The sequence below is a fragment of the Hippoglossus hippoglossus genome, chromosome 24, assembly GCF_009819705.1.
Source record: "Hippoglossus hippoglossus isolate fHipHip1 chromosome 24, fHipHip1.pri, whole genome shotgun sequence".
NCBI classification, from domain to species: domain Eukaryota; kingdom Metazoa; phylum Chordata; class Actinopteri; order Pleuronectiformes; family Pleuronectidae; genus Hippoglossus; species Hippoglossus hippoglossus.
The window spans coordinates 14507471-14535044 of NC_047174.1; the positions used below are offsets into that span (position 1 = coordinate 14507471).

The 27574-nt window shown below is 42.1% G+C and overlaps 3 protein-coding genes across 8 annotated transcripts in view; 2 read left to right on the forward strand and 1 right to left on the reverse strand.

Moving 5' to 3' along the window:
• Positions 1-810: 810 nt before the first annotated feature.
• On the reverse strand, positions 811-7966 carry enpp5 (ectonucleotide pyrophosphatase/phosphodiesterase 5). 2 transcript variants are annotated; one of them, XM_034579570.1, is made up of 4 exons: positions 7704-7966; positions 5092-6003; positions 4359-4535; positions 811-2445 (listed from the first exon to the last, which is right to left on the reverse strand). In XM_034579570.1, the coding sequence occupies exons 2-4, from the start codon at positions 5978-5980 to the stop codon at positions 2042-2044; spliced, it is 1470 nt and encodes a 489-aa protein (XP_034435461.1). In that variant the 5' UTR covers positions 5981-6003; positions 7704-7966; the 3' UTR covers positions 811-2041. The 2 variants fall into 2 exon arrangements, with proteins under 2 accessions (XP_034435461.1, XP_034435462.1); XM_034579571.1 differs by having other exon boundaries at positions 7628-7803.
• Positions 7967-12564: 4598 nt separating this feature from the next.
• On the forward strand, positions 12565-20668 carry hmgn3 (high mobility group nucleosomal binding domain 3). 3 transcript variants are annotated; one of them, XM_034579585.1, is made up of 7 exons: positions 12575-12758; positions 14776-14823; positions 15134-15157; positions 16787-16837; positions 17296-17391; positions 17885-17984; positions 19857-20668. In XM_034579585.1, the coding sequence occupies exons 1-7, from the start codon at positions 12744-12746 to the stop codon at positions 19862-19864; spliced, it is 342 nt and encodes a 113-aa protein (XP_034435476.1). In that variant the 5' UTR covers positions 12575-12743; the 3' UTR covers positions 19865-20668. The 3 variants fall into 3 exon arrangements, with proteins under 3 accessions (XP_034435477.1, XP_034435476.1, XP_034435478.1); XM_034579586.1 differs by lacking the exon at positions 15134-15157 and having other exon boundaries at positions 12565-12758; positions 19857-20000; XM_034579587.1 differs by lacking the exon at positions 17885-17984 and having other exon boundaries at positions 12588-12758.
• Positions 20669-25245: 4577 nt separating this feature from the next.
• Positions 25246-27574, forward strand: part of phip (pleckstrin homology domain interacting protein) — a 38127-nt gene continuing 35798 nt past the window's right edge. The window contains exons 1-4 of one of the 3 annotated variants that reach the window (XM_034579567.1): positions 25246-25611; positions 25735-25793; positions 25882-25911; positions 26069-26128. In XM_034579567.1, coding sequence (XP_034435458.1) covers positions 25470-25611; positions 25735-25793; positions 25882-25911; positions 26069-26128 — 291 coding nt within the window. In that variant the 5' untranslated portion in view covers positions 25246-25469. Of the gene's footprint in view, positions 25612-25734; positions 25794-25881; positions 25912-26068; positions 26129-26292; positions 26779-27574 lie in introns of those variants that run through there. The other 2 variants (XM_034579568.1, XM_034579569.1) reach the window with 2 other exon arrangements.

Genomic DNA, 27574 nt, shown 5'->3' on the forward strand with positions numbered 1-27574 from the left:
CGTGGTTATGACAGTCGACACGTGAGGATGAGCGGAGTACACACTTGTCTATACAGAAAAATATCTTCCCAACAAAAACGCTACACACATACAAATAAGACCAACTTACACACAAATGATTGCACACCTAAAGAAAGATGTTCTCCACTTAAGTTAAAAGGCAAATGGTAGCTGACTACTAAAAGAGCAAGGTCGTGACATGGTCGGCTCGTGGAATGACCTACGCGTGTGAGCAGTAGCCTGGCACATTGGTCGAGCCTTCACTGGAACACGTGCGTCCAGCTAACATTCAGAAGTAACACTGAGCCCAGCCTGAGACGAGTTGAGTTTTTAATACTTCAGCTAAATCACAGCATTTATAATCACAAGGTAGCTTCTAATTCAGCACAAGCGGAGGAATTGGTGGAAAAAACTCTGACAAGGCCTCGAATTCTCCCTTCCTGTGTTCACACAAACAGGAAGCAAATTTCACCCCCAATTTGACTACATAAGTCAACGCAAAGATGTGAACGGACTCAAATTCACGATGTGAATGGCACAAAAGAAAGCCAGTCAAACCCACCAGACTATGGTCCTTGCACCATCCTGAGCGAGCAGATGACCAAACCAGCCACTGGTCAGCCTCAAGAAGGGCGGCCAGTAGTCCTCCTGTCTTTTCCCGAGGAGAACGGGCGAATATTCGTGGGTTGTGTTACCTCGCGTAAACACAAATAGTCCCGCAGCCAAACTTGCGTGAGTAGTACAACGCGAAAGTTCTCTTCTCGTTTGGTGTGAATGCCCCAGTAGAATATACGAAAATACTTTCAGTAAACCATATCGACTGCCGGCCATTTCACTGTTACTACCTGAAGTTAAGGTGTCAGTATGCTTCAAAAGATAAAATACTTCACTTAAACTGACTCAGACACGCACTGAAGTCCGGACATTTTCTTGAGATTTTCCAGAGGGGCTGTATGTGAGAAATGTCAGTCAGTCGCTCAGGACATTTTCTGGGACTTGTTCCTGCCAGCCCCCTCGTAAAATGTCTGAGCCATGGAGTGAGCCCATGTGAGAATACAGAAGGAACATTGTTGGAAAAATCCCCACGAGAAAGTGGTTTCAAACAAGCGACGCGTAACTGGAAGAATACAATATCTCAGGATCAAAAAGATGTGTCATACACCTAGAACACGACGACAGAGATGTCAACATGGAAAGACGACAAGATTCCAGAGCTTTTGGCGAGAAGGGTCCACCGGTGTCGATGTGCTGTAAACAAAAACAGTGATTTCTACAGTGGAATTTACGCGTCATGTCCCGCCTTTTGAATATTCTACCCACACACACCACTCCTTGTCTGACTGTTCCACAAAATCTCCTGTTTTGTCTGACTTAAAAAATCTATAGCTTCCTTTCTTCTTTTGAAAGAAAAACTCCGGAAAACATCCCTTCATGTCTTCACGCATTTCCTGCAGCACACAAGAGTGCCGCACTATGAAAGCCATCAAGGAAAGATTGTCTAAAAGTGTGCGCAGTTATATTATTGCTTCCATCCCTTTCTATGATGGCGAGCTTTTCACCCTGCCTTTTGAGTGCAGCTGTTCCTAACGGCTGCTAATTCATTTCAAGCATACCGACACCGTAATCCTATCCAAGTCAAAGTTTTGGCCACCAAAGCTTCCTACTTGCCAGAATCACAGGTTAAAATCTCAGCTTTTAATTGATTTTTTTACTTTGTACGCGACAATGAAAACAATGAGATGATATTAGGTAAAATTCACAATCAAAGCAAAGCCACTATAAAGCCCATGTAAAGGTTTATTATTTAGATCCTACACCAGAAGCAAACCCTTCACATCCCCCTCACACTTTGGGCAAAGCTCTCGACATGATTGCGAGGTCACATTCAGTTCTCTTGCTCTCCATCTAATAAAGGAGCAGCACAATGGCAAATTACTCGTGTAGAGTAGGTGTTCAGGGGATGCTTCTGGGCAGAGCAGACTACCTTGGGGAGCGATACCTCCTCTTCTTTTTACGTCTGCTATCCTTTCTGTCTCGTCGGCTACAGGTGCAAGTCCTCTTGCAGCAAGGGCTGCGACATCTCCCTGCGTCTGTGCTTCAGCGAGGGCAGCTGCTTGAGCGTCAGTTGTCTGATGTAGAACATGAGAAAGCCCAGCACCATCACCACGCTGATGAAAGTGCCCACCACGGGGGCGTAGGAGTACTCGTCGACCCTGGGAGGGGCGCTGGGCGTGGGGGGAGCCTCCTCAGGGTACAGCAGGTCCCGAACGTTCGAGAGGGAGCCGTTGTTCGGCAGAGGGCGCACAGAGAGGATGTGGCACATGAGAGGGTAGAGATCGACGGAGCGCATGGAGGGTTTCAGGTAATTCTGGCGAAAGGCTGGACCGCGAGCCACGAACACAGGCTGCATGCTGCGGAGGGTGTTGTCGTAGCCATGGTTTCCCACTGGAGAGAGGGAAAACAAACAAGAAAAAGTTTGCATAAGGAAATGTAATGCTCTGATTTTCATTATTCCTTCATTCTTAATCTATACGTCTCCAGTTTCTACATCCCATGAGTCACACACAGCACTTTTCAGTTTAAAGATTTATGGGATCAGATGTGGTGATTCACGACGATCGCTGCTCGGCCCGGCCGACAGGTTCCTGCTTTATCAGTCACACGAGCAGAACTGAAGATTGGATCAAAACACACAAGCACAAAGAGCTGATGGAGGCTAAGAGTGGCTAACTGCTGCTGCCAACATTTATCAGTGCCATTAGCTCCCTGACAGGATTCACTGTGAGTAAAATCAATACAGTTATTCAATGATGGCAGCAACCATCCAATCAGATACAGTATCTCAGACTTTCCTTAAAGGTACTCTGTGTATTTTTTGACCTGTAGTAACATTATATAGTAATGGCTTTTATGATTCTTACAAATTTTTCTATATATCTATATACACACGCAAAAGAAGGCAAATGTATGAGTATATGGGCGTCTGATCTTTGGAGGTAACATAAACGTAAAAAAAAACAAAAAACATAGGCAGCGAAGAAGAAGAAGGTCAGAACATCATCAGCTTGCTTGCTGTGAATTTTCAGGAGATTTTTCTGATTCATTCTCACTGACATTTTCAGAGGGTGCTGGCAGGAAAGGTTAGGCAACTCAGACATTTGTGCTCTCACATATAGCCCCTTTGAAAAGTTTTGGGAGAATGTCTGGAATTCTTTCTGAAAGCAGTTTCAGAACCAAATAATGACACTTAAACCTCTTTTACACCAAAGGTATTAAACCCACAAAAAAAGGTGATATACTCCTTTCCCATTGCCAGAAGAGAAGTTTGCCTCTCCCTATTTTCCTTCGATGCATCATGTTCAACGTCACAAATGCACTGTTAAACTGAGAAGCTGTCACTTCGTTTTTTTTGCCAAATAGGCGAGTTCACTCAGGTGACTTATTTTTATCACTGCCATTTAGAGCCAGAACAGATCAAATCCAATGTCTACTGCAGAGTCATTTGACCCTGATGTGACTGATGATTGAATCCATTCATAGAAGATAAAAGCCAGATATTGATTAGTGTTGTTTTTTTGTGGAAAAGTGGCTTTTCAATAAAACATAAGGAAACATCACAAGCATTTGGTTAAAAGGAACTTGCCACATTCACAATCGTGACGTGTGTACTTAATAAACACTGAGTAGAGGCATCACAGTAGATGGCGCTAATGCACCCGCCAATAAACCGAACAGAAGAAGAAGAAGGCGTCACATAGTTTAAACAGACTGGGAGAATGATGCTGCAGATTGTATTTGTGTGGTGTAACGTGATGAAACAACAATAAGAATGTCTGTCTGCATTATCACTGTTAATTCAGCCAGCTGCTGAAACAACAGGACGGTACAAACATCTCCTGACATGCAGCAGCAGAGCATCACATTACACAAATGTAGCTGCACAGTCTCGCACACAGTCGTCACAGAACAGAGTCAGCAGGTTCTTCTTCCTGCCACAGGGTCATTTTACTGATTAACAGCCCTTCTGCTAAAGAGGAAGAAGGAAGTGGTGAAATTAGCTGCTGCTGTGCCCGCGATACGCGCTCTCCAATCTAAAGAGGAGAAATACTTGCTTGATTTGAATTGGATTAAGAGGAAAAGCATAATGGCACAAGAGAGAACATCCACACCCACTCACACATCCCTGCTGCTTCCAAGACACAAAAGTGGCTTCCTTTGTTAATTACAGCTAATAAAACATGAGTTTCAGTGAGTGAAGAAAAAAATACTGTGGAGCTATTAATAGGAGCTGAAAAACCTGTTTGATGTGTAAAGCAGAATATTGTGTCAGCACAGAGTTATCGGGCTTGTGAACGTACACATGAAGGACCCGGTCCGGTTCTGCAGGATGGTCCAGCCCTCTTTGGCCTCCAGGATGATGGGCATGATCCTCCTGTTGTGCTGGTAATGGAAGCGCTCGGGAATATCTTCTTTCTTGTAGACCGCCATGTTTGGGTTGGCGTCCACCAGCTTGTCATACACCTCGTCCAGTTTCCCTGGAAGAGAAGCAAATATACAAAAATGGAATTTCTGAATGAGTGGACACTAAATAAGAAATTCACCTAATATCTATGTTTAGCTAAAGAATCCTGGATCCTGGATTAAAAGTAAATGCACATACATAGGTTGTAAGATATCAGCACAGTGTAACTAAATGACAGATTAAATTTGGTTAAAACAAAATTTTTCAGCATATTTGACCCTGCATTGAAAACGTATTCCTCCTAACTCTTTCACTTTGAATGGGGTGATGTCATGCATTGCTGAACTGCATTGTGGTAAACTTCACATAAAACCTAAACATTTTGAAGGAATTAAACTTATTTTATCAGTTACTACTTAGTTCTATTTTTCCCTCTTTAGTCTAACTTACTTTTATTTGTATATACAAAACAAAAAAGAAACGAATCAAAGTAAAAATTACAACTAACAGTTTATATTTTACAGTTTTTAGTGTGTTTCAGGATTTTTATCCAACAATTGATATTGATAATGTTGTAAGACTGGAGTCCATTTCCTTAAGTGTCACTATTGATTGTTTGAAAGTGATACCTTCGTTGGGCAGTATCCCCACCACCGGACTCTTATCCACCCAGGTGTACAGGTCTCTGGTCACGTACTCATCCAGTTCAATGATGTTATCAGTGAAAAGCTGCGTCATCCCGTGATCACTGGTCACTATGAGATTCACTTTCTCAAACAGCCCGGCCTTCTTCAGCTCATTGATGAGGAAGCCGAGTTTCTCGTCGATTCCGGCGATGATTGCGTCCATGAGGGGGCTCTGAGGCCCCAGTTGGTGCCCGCTCTCGTCTGGCTCCTCCCAGTACAGGACTCCAAAATCCACCGCGTCCTCTTTAGGCGCAGAGAACCACCCTATGATCCGCTCCACTCTGGCTTCAAAGGAGACTGAGGCGTTGTAGTGGAGGAACTGGGAGGGGAACATGCCGTGGATCTTCACGTCAGACCCAGGCCACATCGCAGCCCCGCTCCGCCCTCCGGCTTTCTGGATGGTTACCCAGAGGGGCACCGCCTCCTCCCACCACCTTGAATCATAAATACTGTCCGTCTCCATGGAGAAGGAGCGGTTGAGGACGGGGTCGTACATCTCGTTGGCCACGATGCCGTGCGTCTCCGTATACAGACCCGTCACCAGGCTGTAGTGGTTGGGGAAGGTCTTGGTGATGTAGGTGTTCTCCACCTTCTCCACCATCACGCCCTGGTCCATGATGCTGTGGAAGTTGGGCGTCGGGACCCGGTCGACGTAGTCCCAGCGAAAGCCATCAAAGGACACGAGCAGCAGCTTGGGCCGGTTGCTCGCACCGAGGCCCCTGCTCCCGCGCTGGTTCAGGCTGTGGAGGGAGGCCAGAGGCAGCAGCAGCAGCAGCAGGGCCCACAGGCGGAGCAGAGGACAGCAGCCTCCTCGCAGAAAGCGGCCTGGCATAGTGCAGTGTGTGGAGACACAACCTGAAAGTACACAGAAATACTGGTTGTGACAAAGCAATCAACCTCACATTTCGTGATTTACCCGCTTATAATGATGCTATGAGATTATTACTTAAAGGGATAGTTCACCCAAAAGTTTAAATTCACTCTATCTACTCGCCACTATGCCGATAGAGGGTTGGGTAAAGTGTTTAAGACATTTAAGCTTAAAACACGGTGTAAATGAACTTGGTTCCAGTCCAATTTGAACGCCGGGGCTTACGGACACTTGGATGACACCACAGGAGCAGTATGGAGGCATTTTATGTTAGTTTCTGTTTTACATTTGAAGAATTGGTCACCATTTACTTCAATTGTACTAGATTTGGCTGCATTGCTTTTTACCCCTGAGACTCCTAAAGTGTTTTGTGGACTCAAACACTTGCAGTGGTGTGTTATAACTATAAAAAAATTTAAATTAAATATATAAATATTTTAAGCTCCAGGGAAGGGATTGTGCAATACGTTGTAAATCATCACTAGAGAATGGATTGTGCAAAGTAAAATAAGTCCATTATTGTCCATGGGAAGTATAAGTCATTTATTTTCCAGCTCAATTACTACAGAAAATGAAATCATCTTGGTTTTATAAAATATTAGGTTTAGCACAACACAGTACCAATCCCTACTGTGGAGCCATTGTTCTAGTTGTCATTATGTCTAAATATGTTTTTCATTTCTTTTGGACTTTTCTATGTATTTTATTTAATGTTGTGTTGTATTACATCTGGAACCTGAGTCTGGATAATAAAAGTCGTCATCAACCCTGCCCACACACACTTTAGTTCTCGGATTGTGTTAGTGGTTTGGTTAAAGCCCATTAGCTCCAGCCGTAGGAAATCATAACACCACAGTGATATTTCATAGAAGACAATAAAGTGTCTTTAATAGATCTGAAGCTAATGATCATTTTCATGTGAAATGACTCTTCCGATTAGTTTCCCCATAAATCATAAAAAATATTTAAGGATTGTTTGCTTACAACACATTCCACACAAGTGAGAGAGGTTCATTTTCGTTGAGTAGTAATAGGATAATACATAGATTAATATAAAGAAGGTTAATTGACAACTATTGTGATAAACATAAGTCATGTACAAAGCAGAAATGGTGTACATTTCCGGATTCCAGTTTCTCAGATATACCGCACATTCACTTGTATACCATTATATTCTTGAACCATTTTGCACTATTTGTAAACATTATCAATCGATTAGAAAAACTAGTCGACAGATTAATAATTAACACAATCCTTCCTGGGTTGATATGATGACTAAGCAAATGGGAAGTTGGTTCAGAAAAGGCTCCATCGCATCACGATAACCTTTCTTAGCACTGACAGTAGTTTAATATATCCAGCTCCACATAAAGACTGTAACGTCACCAACAAACAAAGATGTCACAGGCCAGACACTGGCGGTGGGGGTACAGGATGCAGTGCACGTATAATTACACATGACCAGTTGTCTGATCATAGTCTGACACATGAATGTGGGAACAGGCTTTTGTGCTGCAGCGCTAACAGCGACAACACGCAGCTCTGAAACAATGACACACACACACACACACACACACACACGCAGCAGCAGCAGCAAGTGCATGTCACCTGTGTGGAGCGGATGACTCTTAGGCAGGGGAGGAATAAACAAATGCCCAAATGCAAATGGTGTCAACAAGCTCACCTCGTTATCTGATCCTGCAGCGGCTCGCCTCGCTCCTCCCTGCGCGCACAGATAAACAGCCTCGGCCCCTGCTGACCTGCTGCGTGTCCACAAAGCCTTCTCTTAATACAAACGTCTTATTTACTGGGGGTAAAAACGACCTGAACACAGGCGGAAGACAACGGGCCGTCCAGCAAGGGCATGCTCCGGCGGCTGGAGAGCTGCATCACCAGAAATACACCGCGATCGACAAGTGCGCGGGTCCTTATGACGTAATGTAGGGTGAGGAAGGGGGGGGGGGGGGGGGGGGGGGGGGGGGGGGGGGGGGGGGGGGGGGGGGGGGGGGGGGGGCAGGGGAGGAGGAAGAGGAGGATCCAGGAGGCCATTATAAATGAATACAAAATATGTATAGTTAAAATCCAATTGCTTTTAGTGTCAGATCAATTCAATAATAGTAATAATAATAATAGTTAATTCCGGGGTATTACAGATGTTTGCAGATGTGAAAGCAGAACAAATGATGCTAAAAATATCACAGTTCAAAGACCTTGTTGTTCTAATTCTGTCAGTATCCTTTTTTTTTGTTGGCATATGATAATGCAATATCCGCCCTGCAACAGCAATGACTAAAACTGTCCACAAGGTGTCGCTCGTGTGCTGTGTACACCTCACTCTGGCTCTTCTCATGCTGTGTTATAAAGAAACATCTCAGTTATGTATCTGCGTGTTCACACTGAGCCTATTTCTGATCCCCCCCCCCCTCCCAAACACACACACACACACACACACACACACACACAGAGAGAGACACTCAGATCTCTTTACTGAACAAATCAGCTCCACTCTCTTCATGTGACACTGTTTATTTGCTGTTACAGTGTCTTTATTATTATTATTATTTTCATGACCTTGATTAGTGGTTATGATCCTACGCAAGAGGTCCTTCAAGTGACCACAAAAAAGGAGAATATGAATATCTATTGCATTAAATCTGGGCATGTCCGACTGCTGATGAAGATCATGTGGTATGATTGAAAGCTCTAGAAGAGCTGGAAAAAAAAGACCTAACCCTAACCCTAGTGGACCTGTTTGTTTTTTAACTGCTATCTCATGATAACTGTTTCAAACATGAAATATGTTGTTTGTTCTTATTTGATTTTACACTTGTTCAGGGACCGCAGATTAAAATTAACCTCTTGGCTAATTCTGGCATATTTACAGTGTTATTAATATGCACTGTCCCAGAGAAATAAACTTAATATATAAGGTTATGGCTAAGGTTAGTTGTGGAGGTCAACATTTATCTCAAATGTCCGTTTGGTTTAGTGTGTAATAAAGTACCTCTTTATATGTTGCATATTTACCACAGTGCGTATTATTATTATTATTATATTAACAATGATTTTGTTCTGCATTTTGTCATTTATTTATATCTTAATATAAACCTATGAAAAATTCAAACTAAGAGATAACAATAATTGACCAAAAAAACAGCTACAACAACAATGTTTTTTAAAGAATATTTATTTGTTTCAAAAATATTTTGGAGCCGATTCTTTCTTTTCATGGTGGATTCCTTTTGTGCTTTTTTCTGCATCTATGTGTTGTACTTGTCTTTGTGTTTTCACCCTCCATTTAGCTGACGGTGTGAATCTATGGGAACAGCGGAGCAGCCATCATGCTACCTGCTCCTGTGTGTTCTGGGTTGACTCCTGAAACAGTTGTGTATTCACATCCATGTGGGCATGAGGTTTTTTTTTGTGTGTTTGTTTGTTTGTTTGAACAGGAAAGCTCTGTCTCTTTGTGAGATTTGTGAGAGGTCTGATCTCTCTCTGTCTTTCGCTCTATCCATTGTGGTGTTGCTCAAGAATGTTGTGGTGGTTTTCTGGTGCTTGATTTCTTTGTAGAACGTGTTTTATGGTCATTGTGTTTTTAAAACGGTGTTCAACACTGTGGAATGTGGTGAAAGCCATTGTTGTGTAGGAAACAGTCTGGATGTTCTTTGTGGCAGATATCACCATTCTGCTGGAAGCACTGGGGCCCTTTTATCACTGACTTAGAAATGAGCCTCTCTGGCAGGGACTGAGTATGATTATCCCTCCAAAACAATAAAAAATAAAATATGAGTAGGTTGTGGCAGCATTCACCTTTGATAGTATACTATCCCTGTCTGAGGATGGTTCACACGTTTTTTAAAGTCAAACACCATTCATGAAAATAGAGAATTGAATATTCAAGCGCTATAGAAAGATTCTGCCCTCTACAACTGGTACAAATGTGTGCATTGACATGGCAGCCTGTGTCAATCAATATTCCAGCAAGACAATATAATGAATAATTTGAAACAATCCTGATTTTAACTACAACAAATGAGTGTTAGTGATATTTTATTATCATATTTGGACAGTGGCTCGATTTAAAAAAAAAAAAAAAGAAAGAAAATGAACCGTTGTGTATGGGGTTTGGGCTGAAGAGAAGAGAAATTGAGTAAATTCTGCAACTCTGGACCCAATCGCAGGGCCCATTTGGCTGACCAGCAGGACGCTTTGGCCAATGAGACAGGTTTACCAGAGTGGAACATGCTTCCTCTTTAGCCACAGGGACACTTGGGCTGTGTTAAGAGGCACTCAAGACCAAACCTCCTATGAGAACATACTTATCCTAGTTTTTAAAAATCCATGGATACTTTAAACACTGCTGGATCAGTATCTTTGCCAATAGTTAGCAGATTGATCATTTCACGGGATGTGACCTGTTTCCATTAAACATTAAGCACAGTTTATTATATCATAATAAGATACAGTCTTTCCTACAGGTGTTACATCCATGTATTCTTCACACAGCAGGCTGCACACTCAAGCTTTAGTGCAACATCAGCATCTCTCTGGGCCTCATGTTATCTTCGATAAAAAAATTCCATTGAAATCCACAAAGTGACATGTGCAGATCTTAAAAGCACTGGTATAAATTGTAATATCAGCCTTATGGTAAGTGGCTCATACACCTGTCTGACACTGTTTTACCCTCACATAAAAGAAACCACCCAAAAAGGATCAGGTACTGGTCTAATTGTGTGTGTGCAATAGTTTTAGAATATAGAACAACATGGTGAATATCCCTTGTACGTTTGAAGGTCTTACGCACAATTTAAGTTACCAAATACCAGTAGATGTTAGTCGCCACCAGCGGATGTTAGGGACATAACTTCAGTTGTGCACCTTAGCGTCATCAAGTGTTTTGGCTTTGTAATTAATTAAATTAATAATTAACGATACAGGCCGATCTTGAGGGTACGCTGAGGCTAAAGGTAAATCTGACTGGCTACTGGCTTGTATGGCAGTAGTAAGATGGTCGCTCAGTAGATCAGACATCATTACCTCTAGGCCTTTTTAAACTGAACACATTTTAGAACATAAGACAAGATGGAGAATATCCTTTCTATGTTTTACCGCACTCGTTAATGCCTACCACCAGTTGATTCTATCGGATGTTAGTGATATATCTTCAGTTGTGTACCTTAGCGTCATCACAAGACATCCTCTTCTAAGACAGGCCCACCACAGGTTGATCAGACCTGGGTGCATGTCCCTAGCATCTTGGGGCCCAGTTGGAATCTTTCCTCCTGATCCAGAGCCATTAGCTGCAGCCTTCTGCCCTGAGTGATGTTTCTTTTATGGTCTGGCGCAGGGCTTGTCCGTGGATCCCCCAGATCTTTGAGCAACCTGATGGTGGATGTTGCAATGAAACCCCTGCAGCCAACCTCCATAGGGCAAACTATTGCTTTCCAACCACGTTGCCCCAAATGCCATGTCTGCACACAGCAGCCAAAGTAATAGTAATAATATCATTTTTATAATAAAATCTGATTATTATCCATGTATCATCCATGTAAAATTTTAACTAAATAAGTGGTTTAAATTGGGGAAAACATCATCAAACTTGCAGATATTCTACTTGTGTATAACAATTAACAGGACTTGCCCCCCACCTCTCCAATCACTGAATGTATTATTTACTCATTTACCAAATCTCTTTATAGAAGAGACAGTGAAATACCAAATAGAAAAAGTGCATTTTCGCCTTTTCTTATCAAGCAACATATACCTGGAACACCACACCTATATAAACTCCCTCTCCAGCTCTAACACACCGGTTAAAGGACATTCAAACATATCATGTGGAGAAGTGGTTTGGCCATTGTGCTGATTATGATTTTTTTTGTTTTGTGCATTTCATGTGCTATGTGCATGTACTGTCTGTTATTAACCATCAACCTGTCGGGGACTGCATGATGAAAACTGGCCTGTATGGCTAAATCTGGCACATTTACATGTTGGACTCAAGTATGCATATATAATAAATAAAATAAAAAAGAATAAATATAAACATAGTGAAGTGTATCGATTGTATTGTTTTATTTAGTATCATGTTAATGCTAGGACTGGTGCCATTGCTGCAGGCCTATGTGTATTCTGTGTAAATCAGTAGTGTGTCATTACTGTAGTTCTTTGTGACAGAGAAACTTTGCAGACACAATAGTTTTCTGGAGCTGCTCTCTGGCTGACATTGTGCCATTGTGCCTGCTTTTCTGGTTCTTTGTGTTTTATTTAACAACATTCCTTCTTTCTCTCTTTCTGTCCGTCACTGTCTCTTTCTTCCTACATTACCCAGATTCACCGAGAGTCGGCCCCGGCTTTCATTGGCCTGTCTCCGCTTTCCCTCTCAGCCATCGCAGTCTAGTGAGATCTGCGCACAAAGAGCGCGGAGCCAATCACGAGGAGCCTCTGTTAAATTCCAACCAATGGCCGCAAAGCTTTCATTTACATAGTCGCGGGGAGAGCCAATGGGGAGTCAGCGCAGGAAAGGATTTTGACTCCTCTACCCAATGGCTGTGGGAGGTATAGAGTTTTGGGGGAGTGCATATAATCAACATATTATCGAAGGTGCTTAGATATTGATCCTGTATTTCGAGGTAGTTCAAATTCACATCTCTTGGACCTTCCGGCATCACCTTAAAATTATTTCCCCCCGCGCCTTGTGGAGAATAATTCACGCGTAAAAATGCCGAAGAGAAAGGTGAGTGTGGTTTGTGCCATTTTCTACTTCACTGTAGTTTTTTCTGCTCTTGCATTTGAGGGGGAAATTTGCTGTGCGCGATTTTATGGCGACGTCGAGGCAGGTGAGGTGACGCCAAAGTTTGAGGAAGCGTCTCTCGGTGCGCGGCGATTCGGGTGTGTTTTACGCGTCGTTGCGCGTATGTGAGATGTTTTATCAGCAACATTTCACCCTTTTTACATTATACTCGTCCCCGCGCTCGTGTCAATGGCCGTTCTTGTTGTCGTTTTATCTGTCACTTCCCTATCCACCGTGCGCACTGGTGAAAGTCAGAGCGACCCGCCGGACGGATGGATGCGTAAACCCCGTAGGAGACGTGCGCAATGCTATTTCTGATGTGCGCCATCCACCCAGGCACATATGAGACTTACAGATTCCGAATAATCTGTAAACTAACAAGAAGACCAAAAAAATAAAAAAATAAAAAAAACGATCTCCACCTCCCTGTCTCGTTTAAATTATCCAGTACTGATGAGTGGTGCAGGCGCCAATTGAGCAGAGCCACATCCCGATGGAGAGAAAGGACTAAAAGAAAGAGGGGATCAGGGACAATTGCCGCCGTGTTAACAGGGGCCGTGACACTGTCTAAACAGCGGCGCACGACGGGCTCCGGCGCATTGTGCCAGTGCATACACGGAAACGGGCTTTTCTGCCATCTAAAAAACCGCCTTTGTCTGCGCACATTCGCCTCTGAGGACAGAGAATGGGGGGCCTCTAGGGGCGGAGGTCGCCCACATGCAAATCATGCGATTGCCAACCTGCAGGCTGAAACAACATTGTGTGTGTGTGTGTGTGTGTGTGTGTGTGCGTGCGCGCCCGCCCGCCTGCATGCGCGCGCGCGCGTGTGCGCACCGTCCTTACCTGCCTGCAGCCTGAAAGTATGTTCATGATCCAAATGAAACCTGACACCTCTCACTGTTTATTAATATCCAACCACTGCGTCCGAATCAATCCATGTTTATATTCATCTTGCTTACATGACCCCCCCCCCCATTTAAGCAAGATGTCTCCATTAAAATGGTAATCACACACCTTCATATACTTCAACACCATCAGGTAATATGAAATTACAACTGGTACATAAACGATTACAAACATGGAGGAAAAAATGTGATTATATATTTGTGAATGTAGTGAATAATGAGCTTTAACACCTAAGATTCTGAGAACTAAATATTTCATACAATTGGATTAATGAAATACTCTTACAGGCTGCTTGACAATATAAGAATAAGCGTTATTGTTTGCTATTAATATTAATTTTATTCCGTTTTTTTTGTTTGTTTGTTTTTATGATTTTACCATAGGCACACAACTTTGTTCGCTAAGTTTAGCAATACACAAAACAAGTGTCATGGAGAGAGCTGCAATCAATAATTATTTTTACTTTTAAAGAAATGCTTTGTGGATTTGGTGATTTATCCATTGGTCTATAGACTGTCACAGAACAGTTTCCCCCAACACAGGCTGATGGATATTCTGTTTATTATCATAAAAGACTCAGAAAACCACCACGTCTTAATAAAAGATTCAGGGAATTTTTGCTAAATACATAGATTGGATGGTTTATTGATTATTAAACAGTTGCAGATTAATTTGATGTTGGAAATTGATTGTTTAAGCTCAAGTCACACAAATATTATATCATCACTATATAGTGGGAATTAAAATACTCTTATTATTTTTTCATCTGTTTCTAAACTTTTGACCTTTTTCCAAAGCCACACTGCCGAATGATTTATTTTATTATTCCTCCTAGTTAATTACATAACTTCACAGAAATAATAAGTTACACATGCGCCACTTAACAGAATATACCCTAGTGAAGCAAATCCAATTTTCATAATCACCCATTTTGAACTGTAGAGGGGAAATATCATGCTCCAAGTGTGTGCGTGTTATGGTTGGTGGGCTTTTGTTTGTGTGGCCCTGCACACCCCGGTAACAGTCTCTCTATTTGTTGTTTTATTTACTGCAGAATGATGGTCTCGAGGGCAAGGATGCCTCCAAAGTCACAAAACAAGAGGTAAATGTTTTGGTGGTTTGTTTGCTGTGTGTGTGTTCCGACGTGTGTTTGTGTGCTATGGTTTTTCCCCCCCCTTTAGACTCAGAGTGTGTGTGTGTGTGTGTGTGTGTGTGTGTGTGTGTGTGTGTGTGTGTGTGTGTGTGTTTGTGTGAGTGTGTTTGTGTGTGTTAGACAATAGACACATGACAGGTTAATGATCAGGCTTGTAGCCGTCACCAAGAAGATCAGATCAGGTCGTAAAGGTACAACTGATATCTCTCTCTGCCACTCTCTGTCTCTCTCTCTCCTTGATCATCCCTTGCTCCTGCAGCCCAGCAGAAGGTCGGCTAGACTGGTGAGTTTCGTTCTCCCCGTCCTGTCTTCACCCCTGTCTCTGTCCTCTCCTTCCTCATCCCTGTGGGATAATAACTTGTCATATTACCAAAGCTCAGAGACAAGTCCTTAATCAGTTTATGGATTTGATCAGCGCAATTTACACATTACGACTTGTTTCTGACTTGGTATGTATGTCTTTTCAATGTTGTCCTTGTCCAATCTTTATGTTTAACACCTTGTAGCTACAGTAGGTGGGGCTGCATGGTTTATAAGGTAAAATCCTAAAAACAATAAAAAGCAGTATAAATCAGTTCTTCGCTATACTTAAAATACTCATAAGTAATCAAAACTGGCAACCTTGGTGAGATTATAAATATGTCACAAAGTCAGTTTTATGTAATGATGCAGCTCCATTGTACTGACCTTGTGTTTTTATCCATGTAGTACTTTGTGTGTTGACCTCATCCGTTCTGAATATTATTGCATGCGTTTGTTCAGTACATATGCATGTGTACTTAAAGAGTTTGACATTTTGGGAAATGCTCTTATTCTCTTCACTACTAGCTAGCAGCTAATTAGCTTAGCTTATCTGCCTGGATACAGGGGAAATTGTTCCGTGCCAAAGTATAAAAAAAAATACACATCCCAACACTCCTAAAGAATACCTATAAACACATTATATATCTGCTTTGTTCTATATTGACAAACGCAAGTGTAAAATCAACAAGTCACTGATTGGTCTTGTTTAAGTGACCTGCGGAGAACCCAGGAAGTTACTAATGTGTCCCCATATTTTAGTCTCATTGTAACAGATATACATGAGATGGGCAAGAAGAAAAGAAGAATAAGATTGTTTATTGTCCCAAAATGTCAATGTGTATCCTCTACTATTTAAATATGTAATCAATATATCTTTGCATGTTCCCTGATTTGATTTGATATTTCCTTCAGTGGTCAACTCACTTAATAATGTGACTTTCTTCTAGCAGTAAACAAGCACTGACAGTTTTGTTTATAAGCTCCTATCGGCTCTTTATGGCACAGTATAGTCTTTCATTTGTTTTCCAAATTCTGATTCAGCATAGATGATTTCCTACTTGTACAGTTTTTTTAATTATTTAGTTTCATGTGCAGAGGGTCAGGAATTTCTAGAGGAAAAAATACAGAGATATTCTGAGAACGGATCACATGATTTAATTTTTGTTACAGTAGCGTCAGTGTTAGCTCGTGGCTCCGGGGTAACGTGGTCCGCACTCAGCAGCCTGTAAAAAGCTCTGCAGCAAACTGGCCTCACACCGAATGGTGACAAGTTAAACTCCCGTCTGATATAGTCATTGCACGGTGGTCTGAGGTCAGTGCGCTTTTAGCAGTGGCAGATATTTTAAACTACTTAGACCAATAATACTGTCGGATCTCAGTGCTTTAAAGTACTGTATTCATCATTATTAACATTTACAGTGGGATCCAGTGCAGATATCCCCATCCTCTATCTGCCACGTGTAATGAATTAATAAGCAGATATTATTGTATAATGGCACTGTGAGTGTAGAGAGGAGAGGGAACAAAAGATTAATTAAATACTTTAATACTAAATTACTTTTCATAATGTGAGTTTGGTCAGTCCTAACTGGCTTGTGTAATTTTGTAGAAAGTTGTCCCACCCAAGCCTGAGCCCAAGCCCAAGAAGGCCATCGTCAAGGTAAAGCACTCACACACACACACACCATAACTGAGCACCCTTCTTAAGGTCTTAATGTCTGCTTGCACACAAACACAATCAGGTGCAAACCTACTTTACAGCCAGCGTTATAAAACTATAATTTGCAGCACCAACTTTCTAATTCCGACTCTTATTTATATGATTAGATTTATTTTAATGACTTTGACTCCCTGCTGAAGCATAATCAACATTTGGTCTTCCCAGTTCTGTAATGAGAGGCAGCACTGTCATTCTGCAACAAGGAACAGAACAAATACTTTCTTATACTCATTAGAATTTGGGATGGAATTAGTTTTGCTTTGAAAAGTCTTTTAACAAATTATACAGTTAGAATCCAAATCCAAATGAGGGGATCAAACATAAGACACAGTTTCTGACAATGTGTGTCATCATCGAGTGTATATGAAGTGTTTGTTCTTCCTCTTTTTTACATGCAGAAGGTGGTAGAGGAGAAGGTGGTCAAGGCAAAGAAAACCACCAAGGGAAAGAAGGACGACAGCCCCGCCCATAATGGAGAGACCAAGACCAATGAGGTACATGGAAAATTAGATTGGCAGTCAGAAGAGCACATACCTCCGCCAAGGCACCTAGTTGCACAAACTGATAGATGTCAGTCCTCTAAATGGGCCAGATTTTTTTCATCAAGATTGCTGCATAATTTCTCGATAAATTCACAAAAATGTCTCACAAGAAAGTGAAAAAAAACCTATTCTGGATCAAATTCGCTCCAAAATAGTAAATTGGTTAGTAGTTTTTGCGTAATTTCGCTTACAAAGAGACAAACTTCTTGGCGGAGGTAATAAAAAATGATCCTAAAGACTTAATGGCTTAATCAATCAGAGACGAAGAAAATAACGATCTTTACTCCCTTCTTTTGTCCATTTGTGTATAAACATGAACACACGTGTATGCACCACACCTATATGTCTCCATCACCCACTGCATATCCACATCTGTTCCATATCACTAATAATCTCTTTGCATTCACACCTTTGAACGCTGACACACACACACACGCACACACAGATCTATGTGTCTCGTCCGTCTGTCAGCGTCTCGTCCATCAGAAGCACGGCTCCCTCCTTGATGTCAGTGAGAGGGCAGAGTGAGACAGTCAGAGTTAAGGGTATGGTCGAGTGCCTCTAATCCATCTTTGGTGTGTGTGTGTGTGTTTTGGACACTAACATACAGTATAACTCATACTGACGTTGCACAACAATCGAGCAAACGTTTACCCAGTGTGCTTTGCAGTGCTGTGTGTATGGACAGAGAGAGAGAGTGAAGGAGAAGATGTCTGGCGTTTTCCGTGCTGTGTGCAGTGAAGTGGGCCAAGGACAACTTTTCACACACGAACACAGAGTTGTGACGTGGAAGGTGATTGGCTCACTGTGTTCATAGACAGCCGGCTCCACCAGTGGCCAGGCAGAACATGTTCACTCTAGTGAGATTGTGCACACACACACACACGCACACAAGCAGGATTTTGCTTGCCTCGTTGCAATGCTGTTGAATCCCGCTGATACCAGAGGATTTATGGGATTCAGTGAGTAGACTTTCAGAGCAATGAGAGACTGCACTTATGTGGTGTGCAAGTGTGTATCTGTCAAACAAGCCAATCTTGTGAACATATGATTTTAGCCTGAAAAATATTCACTGAGGATCATTTCATCTGGCAACTTGAAGCTGGTCTCAGTCTCACATTTAGGAGTCAGTTCAGTCTAATCACAGACATATTTTTATTGGTGTGCATTCTGTCAGCTTTGGATTTGTTTTGCTCAGGTTTTGAAATATCTATATCAGACACTAACACCAAACACTGGGGATGAAAGGACCTCAACTGCTCAAGCCATTGAAAAAGGACACTTCCCAGAAGCGAGGTTGCAGACATTGTTAATAATCCACAGGCCTCATTGTGTTACCATAACAGACCTTTTGTTGTCCATTCCATACCAATTTACACAACTTTCTTAGACCATGTCGGCTGAACTAAAATAAGACCGTTCTAACACTAACACTAAAAACCCACATCATTTGACCACTCACGTACACTGGGCGTGCATGTGCCGGAGTAAAGTATGCATATGCAGGTGTACACAGGAATTGTTTGAATAATACACAAAAAAAAGATTTATAAGCCTAAAACGTTGACTTTATGTATTTCAATTGCATATTAAATGTCCATGTAACACCAAGTTCAATGTGAATGGTCACATTTAATGAAGTGTTTTCTATCATGTTGAGTTAGTGTGAAGAAATCAAATAACTTGATAGTGATTTGAGTAAATGAAGTTAAACTTATACATATATATTTTTGTATAATTTTATGAATAAGTTTATGTTTAACTTTATGTATTAAGTTAAACTTATGGATAGAGTTGATTTGACAGAGAAAGATATATAGCTGTTCCACCCTATCTCCAGTCGTTATGCTAAGCTAACAGGCTGCTGGCTCCAGCTTTCTCTCATACAAACACGAGACCTTCACATGTGACTAAAAACACCTCCCAAAATGCCAGTCTATTTCTTCAATTGTGCTCCAGAAACTCCCCTGACCTATTTCTTTCCCTGAATCATTTCACAGAAGAGTTGAGGTCAGATTTTAACTTGAAGAGGTCAGTTGCTGTGTTTTGCTGTTTCGAAAACATCTGTCTTATTCCAAGAAGCTGGCTTCGTAACCGAGTTATTTAATCACTTGTCAACTCTGAAGAGGAGGCTGGTGTAACGTTATTCAGACAAATCTGTGAAGAAGCTTCCAGCAACAGACCCATCAAACTAAAACCAAGTGCAGCCAAGTAGGTGGCAAGGTTATTGAGAGAGAGATCACCTTTCATCTTCCAGCTGATTTAGTTACATGCAGAATGAACCCACTGGGGATCTTGGCAGACCAAACCAAGCCACGTTGTGGGTTGGCTTTTTGAGGCTGTTCTCAGTGGTGTCTTCCTGTGGAGAGAACAAGGTGAAACACTTCCTACCTTAACCTTCCTTTCCCTTCCTCCAGGAAACTGAAGCGGCAGAGGAGGCTAATGAGGAGAAGGCGTAAAGACATGGACGCGTCCACCGACCCGTCCCCTCTGACTCCATGGCAGCAAAGCATCTTTTTTTACTGACGATTTTTGTACCATGCAGACATTTTTTTTAGACTTGTGATAGTAGAGACGGACAACCAGCAGCCCCCCGTCCCCCACATGTTCACACTCCTTTTTCAGCTCCTCCAACTACAGTATGTTTTTGCTCGATTCTCCTCCCTCCGTTCCGTATATCGCTAAACAGTTTTCCTCTCAGAAACTTGCAGACCGAATGAAATGGCTTTGTCCGACGTCTGGGTATGTTCTCCATTGTGCCTGAAGGTGGGCCGTAAACGCGACTGTTATGATCTTTAAACGAGCTCTGTCTGTATTTGTAGTTTTTCTACTCTACAATAGATTATCATTTAATTTGGGATAAATTCGGAAGATGCCCCCTGATATGTAAAGGTGAGGATTAGGGGATTAGTTTGTTGGCAGAGCTTTAGAAACAAGGTCCATAGTCACCGTGGAGAACATCTGCAGCTTTTATTTTTCTTAAGAATCACCACCACTGTGTTTCACATAGCTCCTTTTGTATGTGTGTGCCGGCGTGAATGTGTCTGTGGGTCTCTGTGTTTGACTTTGTTCACTTTGCCCCCCCACCCCGGAACGCCTTGTCCCGCAGCAGAGTGACATAGCAATAATGAGTGGTGCTTCTGTTCTAGACGGCTTTATTGGCTTTGGACCCTCTAGTTTCAACCTGTTGGGAAAATATTTTGAAATTAAAGAAAAAGTTGATGTCTCATTGGAGTTTTTTGCAGTTTTTCTGTGTCTCTCCTCTTATTGGTGAAAAAAACTGTTTGTATGTGCTGTGTGTTAAATTCTCCAGTTAGATAACAATGCTATTTACGTTTTTGTTCTAACCCCTACTATACTGTAATTGTATACCTTCACCCATGCTGGTTTTTGTAGTATGGAAAACTCAGGTAATCTGTGCAAAGGTCCACGCACATGTGTACATAGCATGTGTTCGCCCTGAGTTCGAGAGTTCCCTTTCCACGTGTTCATGTTCAGAGTTTTTAAACCGACACAAAGCCACCGCTGTGTGTCTGTGTATATCTTTGTGCGTGTGTGTGAGCTCGCCAGGGGCACCAAGCTGTGTTAAATACAACTGCTGTGTCAGGAAGTGAAAGGTCAGCAATTGCCAGAGTGGCGGGACCCGATGAAACCATGTTGTCTGCTCATTGCGTGAAAAGCTGTCACTCAGACACAGGCCAATGACAAGTTCCTCTTTAAAACGTGGAGGTGTAGACTCATGTCTGAGTACCACAGATACAGTAGAGTCCAATTAAAACGTACAACAGTACTATACCCATTTTAATCGGATTTTATAGCGCTATGGAAATGTTGAATACATATATAAACGTGTGTGTGTGTGTGTGTGTGTTCTAGTAAAAAAAATCCCACTACTATGATCTCACCTTTTAACTCATACATCATATCACTGACAGTCATGCAGAGGTACATTGATGATTAAAATCTTCGTATACTAAAGAGGTAATAAGATGGTAACAGTGATAAAGGAAAGGCAGGGTTGTTAAAACAAACTTAAACGTAAAAGCACAGCAGGTACATAAAAAATATCAGCTTCTTATATCAATGTCGTTCAATTCTTGTGGCTTTTTTAGATCTTTAACACAGAGTAAATGGATTATTGTATCGAAACCAAATATCCAAAGCTTTCAGCTATTCTCATATTTAGGGGCAGAAATATGTTCCAGGGTGTGCATTTATTTTGGTCAATACTAATAAAATTTGAAAATTTTGAAAATAGCAGATAATGCAGATGTCCTGGTGGACGATGCGTTTGCTTAGACAAGCTCTATATAATTTTATCTGGTATATAATAATTAGTACATTTCTATCGTGGTTACAGAAGGCAAAGGTGTGGTGGACTGCACTTCTCCTGAGTGCTCATAACCTTTGACTCCTCCATGCCCCCCCTGCTACGCTGAGTGCTACAGAGTGAGATTGCCTCCCTGTGGCCACGTCCGTCAGCACAATAACAACTATACCGACAATGAGTCAGGATGAAAGGTAAAATGGAAGAGATTGACTGGGCACTAACAAAGATATCAGCCCTGGATCTATTTCACATAAGTGTTTATTTTTTCTTCAAGCCATAAAGTGTGTGAAGTATGTAATGCAGATTGAAGATGGACTAAAGGTAAGAGAATCTGTCACGTCTACAGCTACAGGTGGTGAACTCCCCATCGCCTGGAGGGCTGCTGCAAGTGTTGAACTTTCACAGAGCGTTAACGATATATCAATACGAACAAATGATTTCATTATTATTACATTTTTGTCCGTCAATTATATATATGATTACACCTCAACTTAACTCCATTGAAGAAAGTGGCAAATTCAGCTCTACGTGATATTATCACATTCAGCATAGTAAACCTAAGTTTTTGTGGAAGGTCAGTAAACTTAAGTGAACGTGAAAAAAATCAGAATATGCTTTCTGCTTCCTCCCAAAAAAAACAACATATTTGACATGATAATTGTAATTGGTGTTGCTACTGCATTATCCACATCATCTGTAGAGTTCCTGCCTTTCTGTTATAATATCTGTGTTATTAATGGGTGTAACTGACAAACATAATCCATAAATACAAAGCAAAACAATCAATGGTAAATAGCAACAACAAAAATGAAGTCAGACACAGCACCGGTAATGATTTTTGCTATGATGCATGGATCAACTGTCACCTAATCAAAACAAGAGACATGGTATGACATGTATGATGCGTAAATTGAAAAGCCATTTTTAACACTGAATTAAAGTTCTCTATGAGAGGAGCAGTAAGCACGTGTTTACTGATTTCCTAAGTGTGTCAGAATTGCACAGGAAAAAAGCTTAAAGCTGTATTAAAGTCAACATATAGTTACTTATTTTTGTGCAGAGCTCATTAACAAAAATGACAGAGGCCGAGAATTGACCTGTCATCTGCCCATTTTCTTTTTTTTTTCATCTTTACCATCTTTTCAGTCTCAAACTGGCCCGTTTCCAGTGTGTGTGTTTTTTTACCAGTGTCTTATTAAAATCACACTATTACTCCATGCATATTAAGGCAGATGCTGCAGAAGTGATCAGTCATATTGTTAATATAACTTATCAGTCAGGTAAAATTCCAGGATAACTACAAATGGAAAAAAGTAGTTTCACTCCATGATAAAGGAGGCAAATGGGCTTCAAGCCAAAATATAAATAATTCTACTGAAACATGCTTACTGTTTATCCATCAGACTTATTGGAAGAGAAGTGGATGGAGAGAAGTTTTGATATGATCATGATGGATGCCATGGGTTTCAGTGGACTTAACCTGAATTAGGGCCTAAATGGTCAATCATTTGACTATCATGGGATGGGTTACTGCATGGTAGTATATTGGGCCCTTTATGTTTTCAATTAAATCATACTATAAATTATTTTGTTATATATTTTATTTTGTATAAGCTGACAATTCAGTAATAATCTGTTAAGGGTAGAGGCAGAACAGATGTTAAGGACACTCCGCCTGATGATAATGTCCACTTATGGTAAAAACTGAATATTATTTTTGATTCTAAAATACATACAGGAAGGTCACCAGATTGATCAAAGTTGGAGAGGTCCACATAAATTCTAAAGACAATATCAATTATCAACAGGTGAAAATATGACTACAAGTGTAAACTGTCACCAACACAAATCCAAGAATTACACCCAGGAAAGCCACCTTTCTCGACAGCTCAATCTACTGGTGCTCAAGTGCAAAATCATTTTGATTACCCGGCCATGCCTGTACTTAACACAACACGTGAAAAGCACAGCATGAAAAGCTCAAAATTAATTTATAAGGGGTTTATTAAAGGTCCATCCACACGAACACATCCTGATCGTGCACATTTCAAAAAGCTTGTTCGATGGTGCAAAAAATAAGAGTAACATGTTGCTCGCTTAAAATCTGTTTAAAAAGATGGTACCAAAATATTTATTTGTCACCGCTAAAAGACTATTTTGCCAGAGGTACCTTGACAATAGCCTAATGGGCAGATACATTCCTCTACAGTGTAGCTGTATTGTGGAATAATCTGCTCACGATTTTGAAAGCGAGTGTTTCACAGAGCAAATTTAACATGGTTATGATCAAATTGTTACACACTACTATGTCTCTTCCAACTGTATTTTTTTGTTTAAATTTTCGTAACAAAGACAACATGACAATTATTTGCTATTTATATGTTGATTGTTTTTTCCCCCCCTGCTTGTGGTGTGTTGAGTGTTATTCTAGAGGACCACAGATGAAATAAGCTTCTGAGCTGTTTTTGATTTTCAATCTATGTAATAACTGAAGTGAAGTGTTACAGGTCTCCTTATTTAGATGTGAGGTGGAGAATCTAATTTTAGAATTCAACAGATTGTGCTAATATTGTAATAGCAATAATTCATTAGAATATTAATAGTTATGTCTTCCCTGATGTCTTCTTTTAAAAAAGAAAAGCAGTCTGGGTCAGTAAGAGATTATAAGCTTGTTTTAAGTTGGTTAAATTCTTTGTGAAATAGTTGTTTAAAGACATACACCTCCCTCCCATTATTAATAATATCATAATATGATTTGATTGTCCAAAATAACCTTTGATTGAAATGTGTCTCGTGGACCTCAGAGGAAGTGTGCTGCCATGCCACCATTTCCTCTTTCACGATCCTTGATAGACCATCTCGCTTATTATCTCTCGTTGCCATAAAATTCCTGTAACTCACGAGGTTTCATTCATTAAGCTGCATTCCCCTTCTTCCTCTCCTTCTCCTTCTCCAACCCTTCCCCCATTTTACTGCCTGGCAGTATTTGGAGGAGAAATGGACGACTTCCCCACCGAACGGCTCCCTGAGCGAGAGGAGTGGGTGTGTTAGCGATAAAGACATCTTGTTACACAATAATAACAAACAGAGTAAAGCGAGGACACGGAGATAAAAGCACAGATTGGCGTGTTATTGAATCACAAAAAACACACAGAGCTGAGACGGTGAGGTCGCTTATGGATCCCTCTCAGAACAGGAGCCATGTTTGACATCCGCGTTAAAAAAAAACACAGGAAATGGAGGCCGGCGGAATAAGCCTCGCGTCAACCCGCGGCCAAATGAAGTGTGTGCAGATATAGGTGTAATTAATAAACGTGTTAAATGTCCAGATGTGAAGCAGCGGCCATTCTGCAGCAGCAGCAGCAGCGTGTACGCTCCTTTAGCAGGCTGCCATTTCTACCTCCCCTCCACACGCGGAGCACTCACGCACACACAACGCGTGTCCCTCCGCAGAGGGCTTGCGCTTTTTTTCGTTGGAGGGGGAGGGGGGATTTAGGTGAATATGGCTCCAGCGAGGCACTGACCGCCGCTAAAATTCACAAAGAGGCGCAGTGAACGCGTGGATGCGACGGCGCCGGGTTATTTGCGAGAAGAAACGCGGGGTCGTCTCGCTGGGTCGGCTCGCACGGACGCGCACTAGTTGCCGCTCGGCGGAGGCACAGCTCGACGCACAGCCGGGACTCGGTGAGAGCGCAGCTGAATGGAGGCAGCCTCTTCCTGGTGGATAAACAGTGACAGCTACAGGGCAGCCACCGAGACCCAGCGCACAGGCTCCGGCGCTGCCCTGGCAAACAACACCAAAATGGCTTCAGACAGTACACACACCGCGCAGTTGACTTCTGGTGAGTAGAGGAGATCGCAAACAACGTGTCACGGTTGGTTTTTAATTCCCCCTCCTCCTCCAATTTCCTCGGCGCCCTCTTCTAACGCAGCTCCCCCGTCCTCTTCTTCTCCCTCCACACCAGAGCTGTACTTCCTAATAGCCCGGTTTCTAGAGGCTGGACCGTGTCAGAAAGCGGCCGAGGTTGGTGTTTTCGCATTTTGGGGATCATTTATAACGTGTCCGACATTGTCACGGGGGTGTGATTTGTGTGTTTGTGTGCTGTTTTCAGACCCTGATCAGGGAGGTGGAGGAGAAGGAGGTAAGCAGCCAGCAGCGCGGGGAGAGATGCGTCCTCCCCTGCACTGTACTTTGTCATGTTGCTGTTCCTCTTCATTTCTCGTTTATTCCTCGCAAAAATACCACACGACACATTTACGAACTGGACGATCGCGCTCACGACTGTGTTTCCACCCCAGCTGCTGCCCAAAAGACTGGACTGGACGGGGCAGGAGCACCCCGGGACCTACGAAAATTTGGTAAGGCTGCTCTATAACTGAGGAAAAAGTTTTTAGAGAGCAAAATAGAAATTGAATTTCCCGCAATTTTTAAATCAGGTGGTGGAGGAAGAAGAAGAAGAAGGGTAGGTCTTTGCAGGGCGAGCTGGCTGCAAGTGTAAGGGGGAGGCTGCACAGAGGGGTCCCAGCCTCATGTGCACGAAGTTTTTTGCCATGCATACCCCCAAAGGTTGTGGTAGTTGTGCGTGTGCAAAAGTGTGTTGTGTGAAATGTGTGGTACGTCATGAGTGTTGTGGTGTAAGGAGCGCCAGGATCCGGAGGAGGGACTCCCTGCGCCACAAGCCAGAGAGAGGAGAAGAGATGGAGGCGCGCTTGTCCTGCAAGAGCCATCATTTGCGTGCACGGGCTGAAAGCACACAGGGGGGGCAAAGAGTTAGAAAACAGCACTTTGTGTGTGTTGTTTTCTTCTTTTTTTTTTCTTGGAGGAGAATATGGGCAGCATGTGCAGGGAGGCTGCAGCTGCTGTTTGCATGAGGATGATCCGCCGTGGAGTCCCCCCTGTTTTTGGAGAAGCTGCTGCTGCTGCTGCTGCTGTGTTTCTTTGGCGATGGGGTGTTTTGAGGTGTTTAGATCGGATGGGAGAGCTCAGGGAGAGCCGCTGATGTGAGGAGGTAACGTGGAGCTGGTGTGTTTTAATTGACGCTGCTAACTGTCATGTAAACAAACGGGGCTCGCCTCAAAGCGCCCTTTTTACGCATGGGGGCGTGGAGAGAATTAATCATGGCATATATATTTATCCCTCAGCCTGTGTGAAAGTATAGTTTCCCATGTTTGTTTAGATATTTAATAAGTTTAATTATAGCAGTTGTATAAAGAGAACCACATAGGGCCTATTTAATCCGCACAGACCTACGTTTTCATGGATTTTTCCTCCCACATCCCAAAAGGCAGACGGATGAACATTGCTTGCAGTGTGTGTTGATGTAAATCTATATTTTAAGAAATGATCGACAGTGTCGTTATGCTTGTGTGCGTGTGTGTTTGTTCTCTCTCTCTCTTCCTGCTTGGCTCCCTCCTCCTCCTCCTCCCATCCCCAGCCGTTCAGCCGGCCTCCTGTCCATTGTGCGTAATTCCCTCTATTAGGGAAAAAATACTGCGGTGGATTTTTAGTTTTAATTATTAGAAGACATTTTAGGAACATAAGAATAGAAAGGGAGTGTTTGGAGGCTGCAGTGGTTGCGTGTGAGCTCGTGTGGGGGTTATATATCTGGGCTGGCTCAGAAGGGGGCTGGGCAGCCAGGAGGAATCAGTGCTATTGTAATAATTAACAGTATTAATTGTGGCTAATTAATTAAGGCGGATTAATTAGATATATCATTATTTGCATTTTGCATGTAAAGTCGAGCAGGAGCACAACACACACGCAAACGTAGGCCTATTTCTGAATGACACAAAAACCTGTCATCA

Excerpts from the sequence above, each read along its gene's own strand:
- enpp5 (XM_034579570.1), bottom strand. The coding sequence starts at position 5,980 with ATGCCAGGCCGCTTTCTGCGAGGAGGCTGCTGTCCTCTGCTCCGCCTG. Across the intron at positions 4,536-5,091 it reads GGGGATACTGCCCAACGAAG|GGAAACTGGACGAGGTGTAT; the intron begins GTATCACTTTCA and ends CTTCTCTTCCAG. Across the intron at positions 2,446-4,358 it reads CCGGACCGGGTCCTTCATGT|TGGGAAACCATGGCTACGAC; the intron begins GTACGTTCACAA and ends CCCTCTCTCCAG.
- hmgn3 (XM_034579585.1), top strand. Across the intron at positions 15,158-16,786 it reads GCAGAAGGTCGGCTAGACTG|AAAGTTGTCCCACCCAAGCC; the intron begins GTGAGTTTCGTT and ends GTAATTTTGTAG. Across the intron at positions 16,838-17,295 it reads CCAAGAAGGCCATCGTCAAG|AAGGTGGTAGAGGAGAAGGT; the intron begins GTAAAGCACTCA and ends TTTTACATGCAG.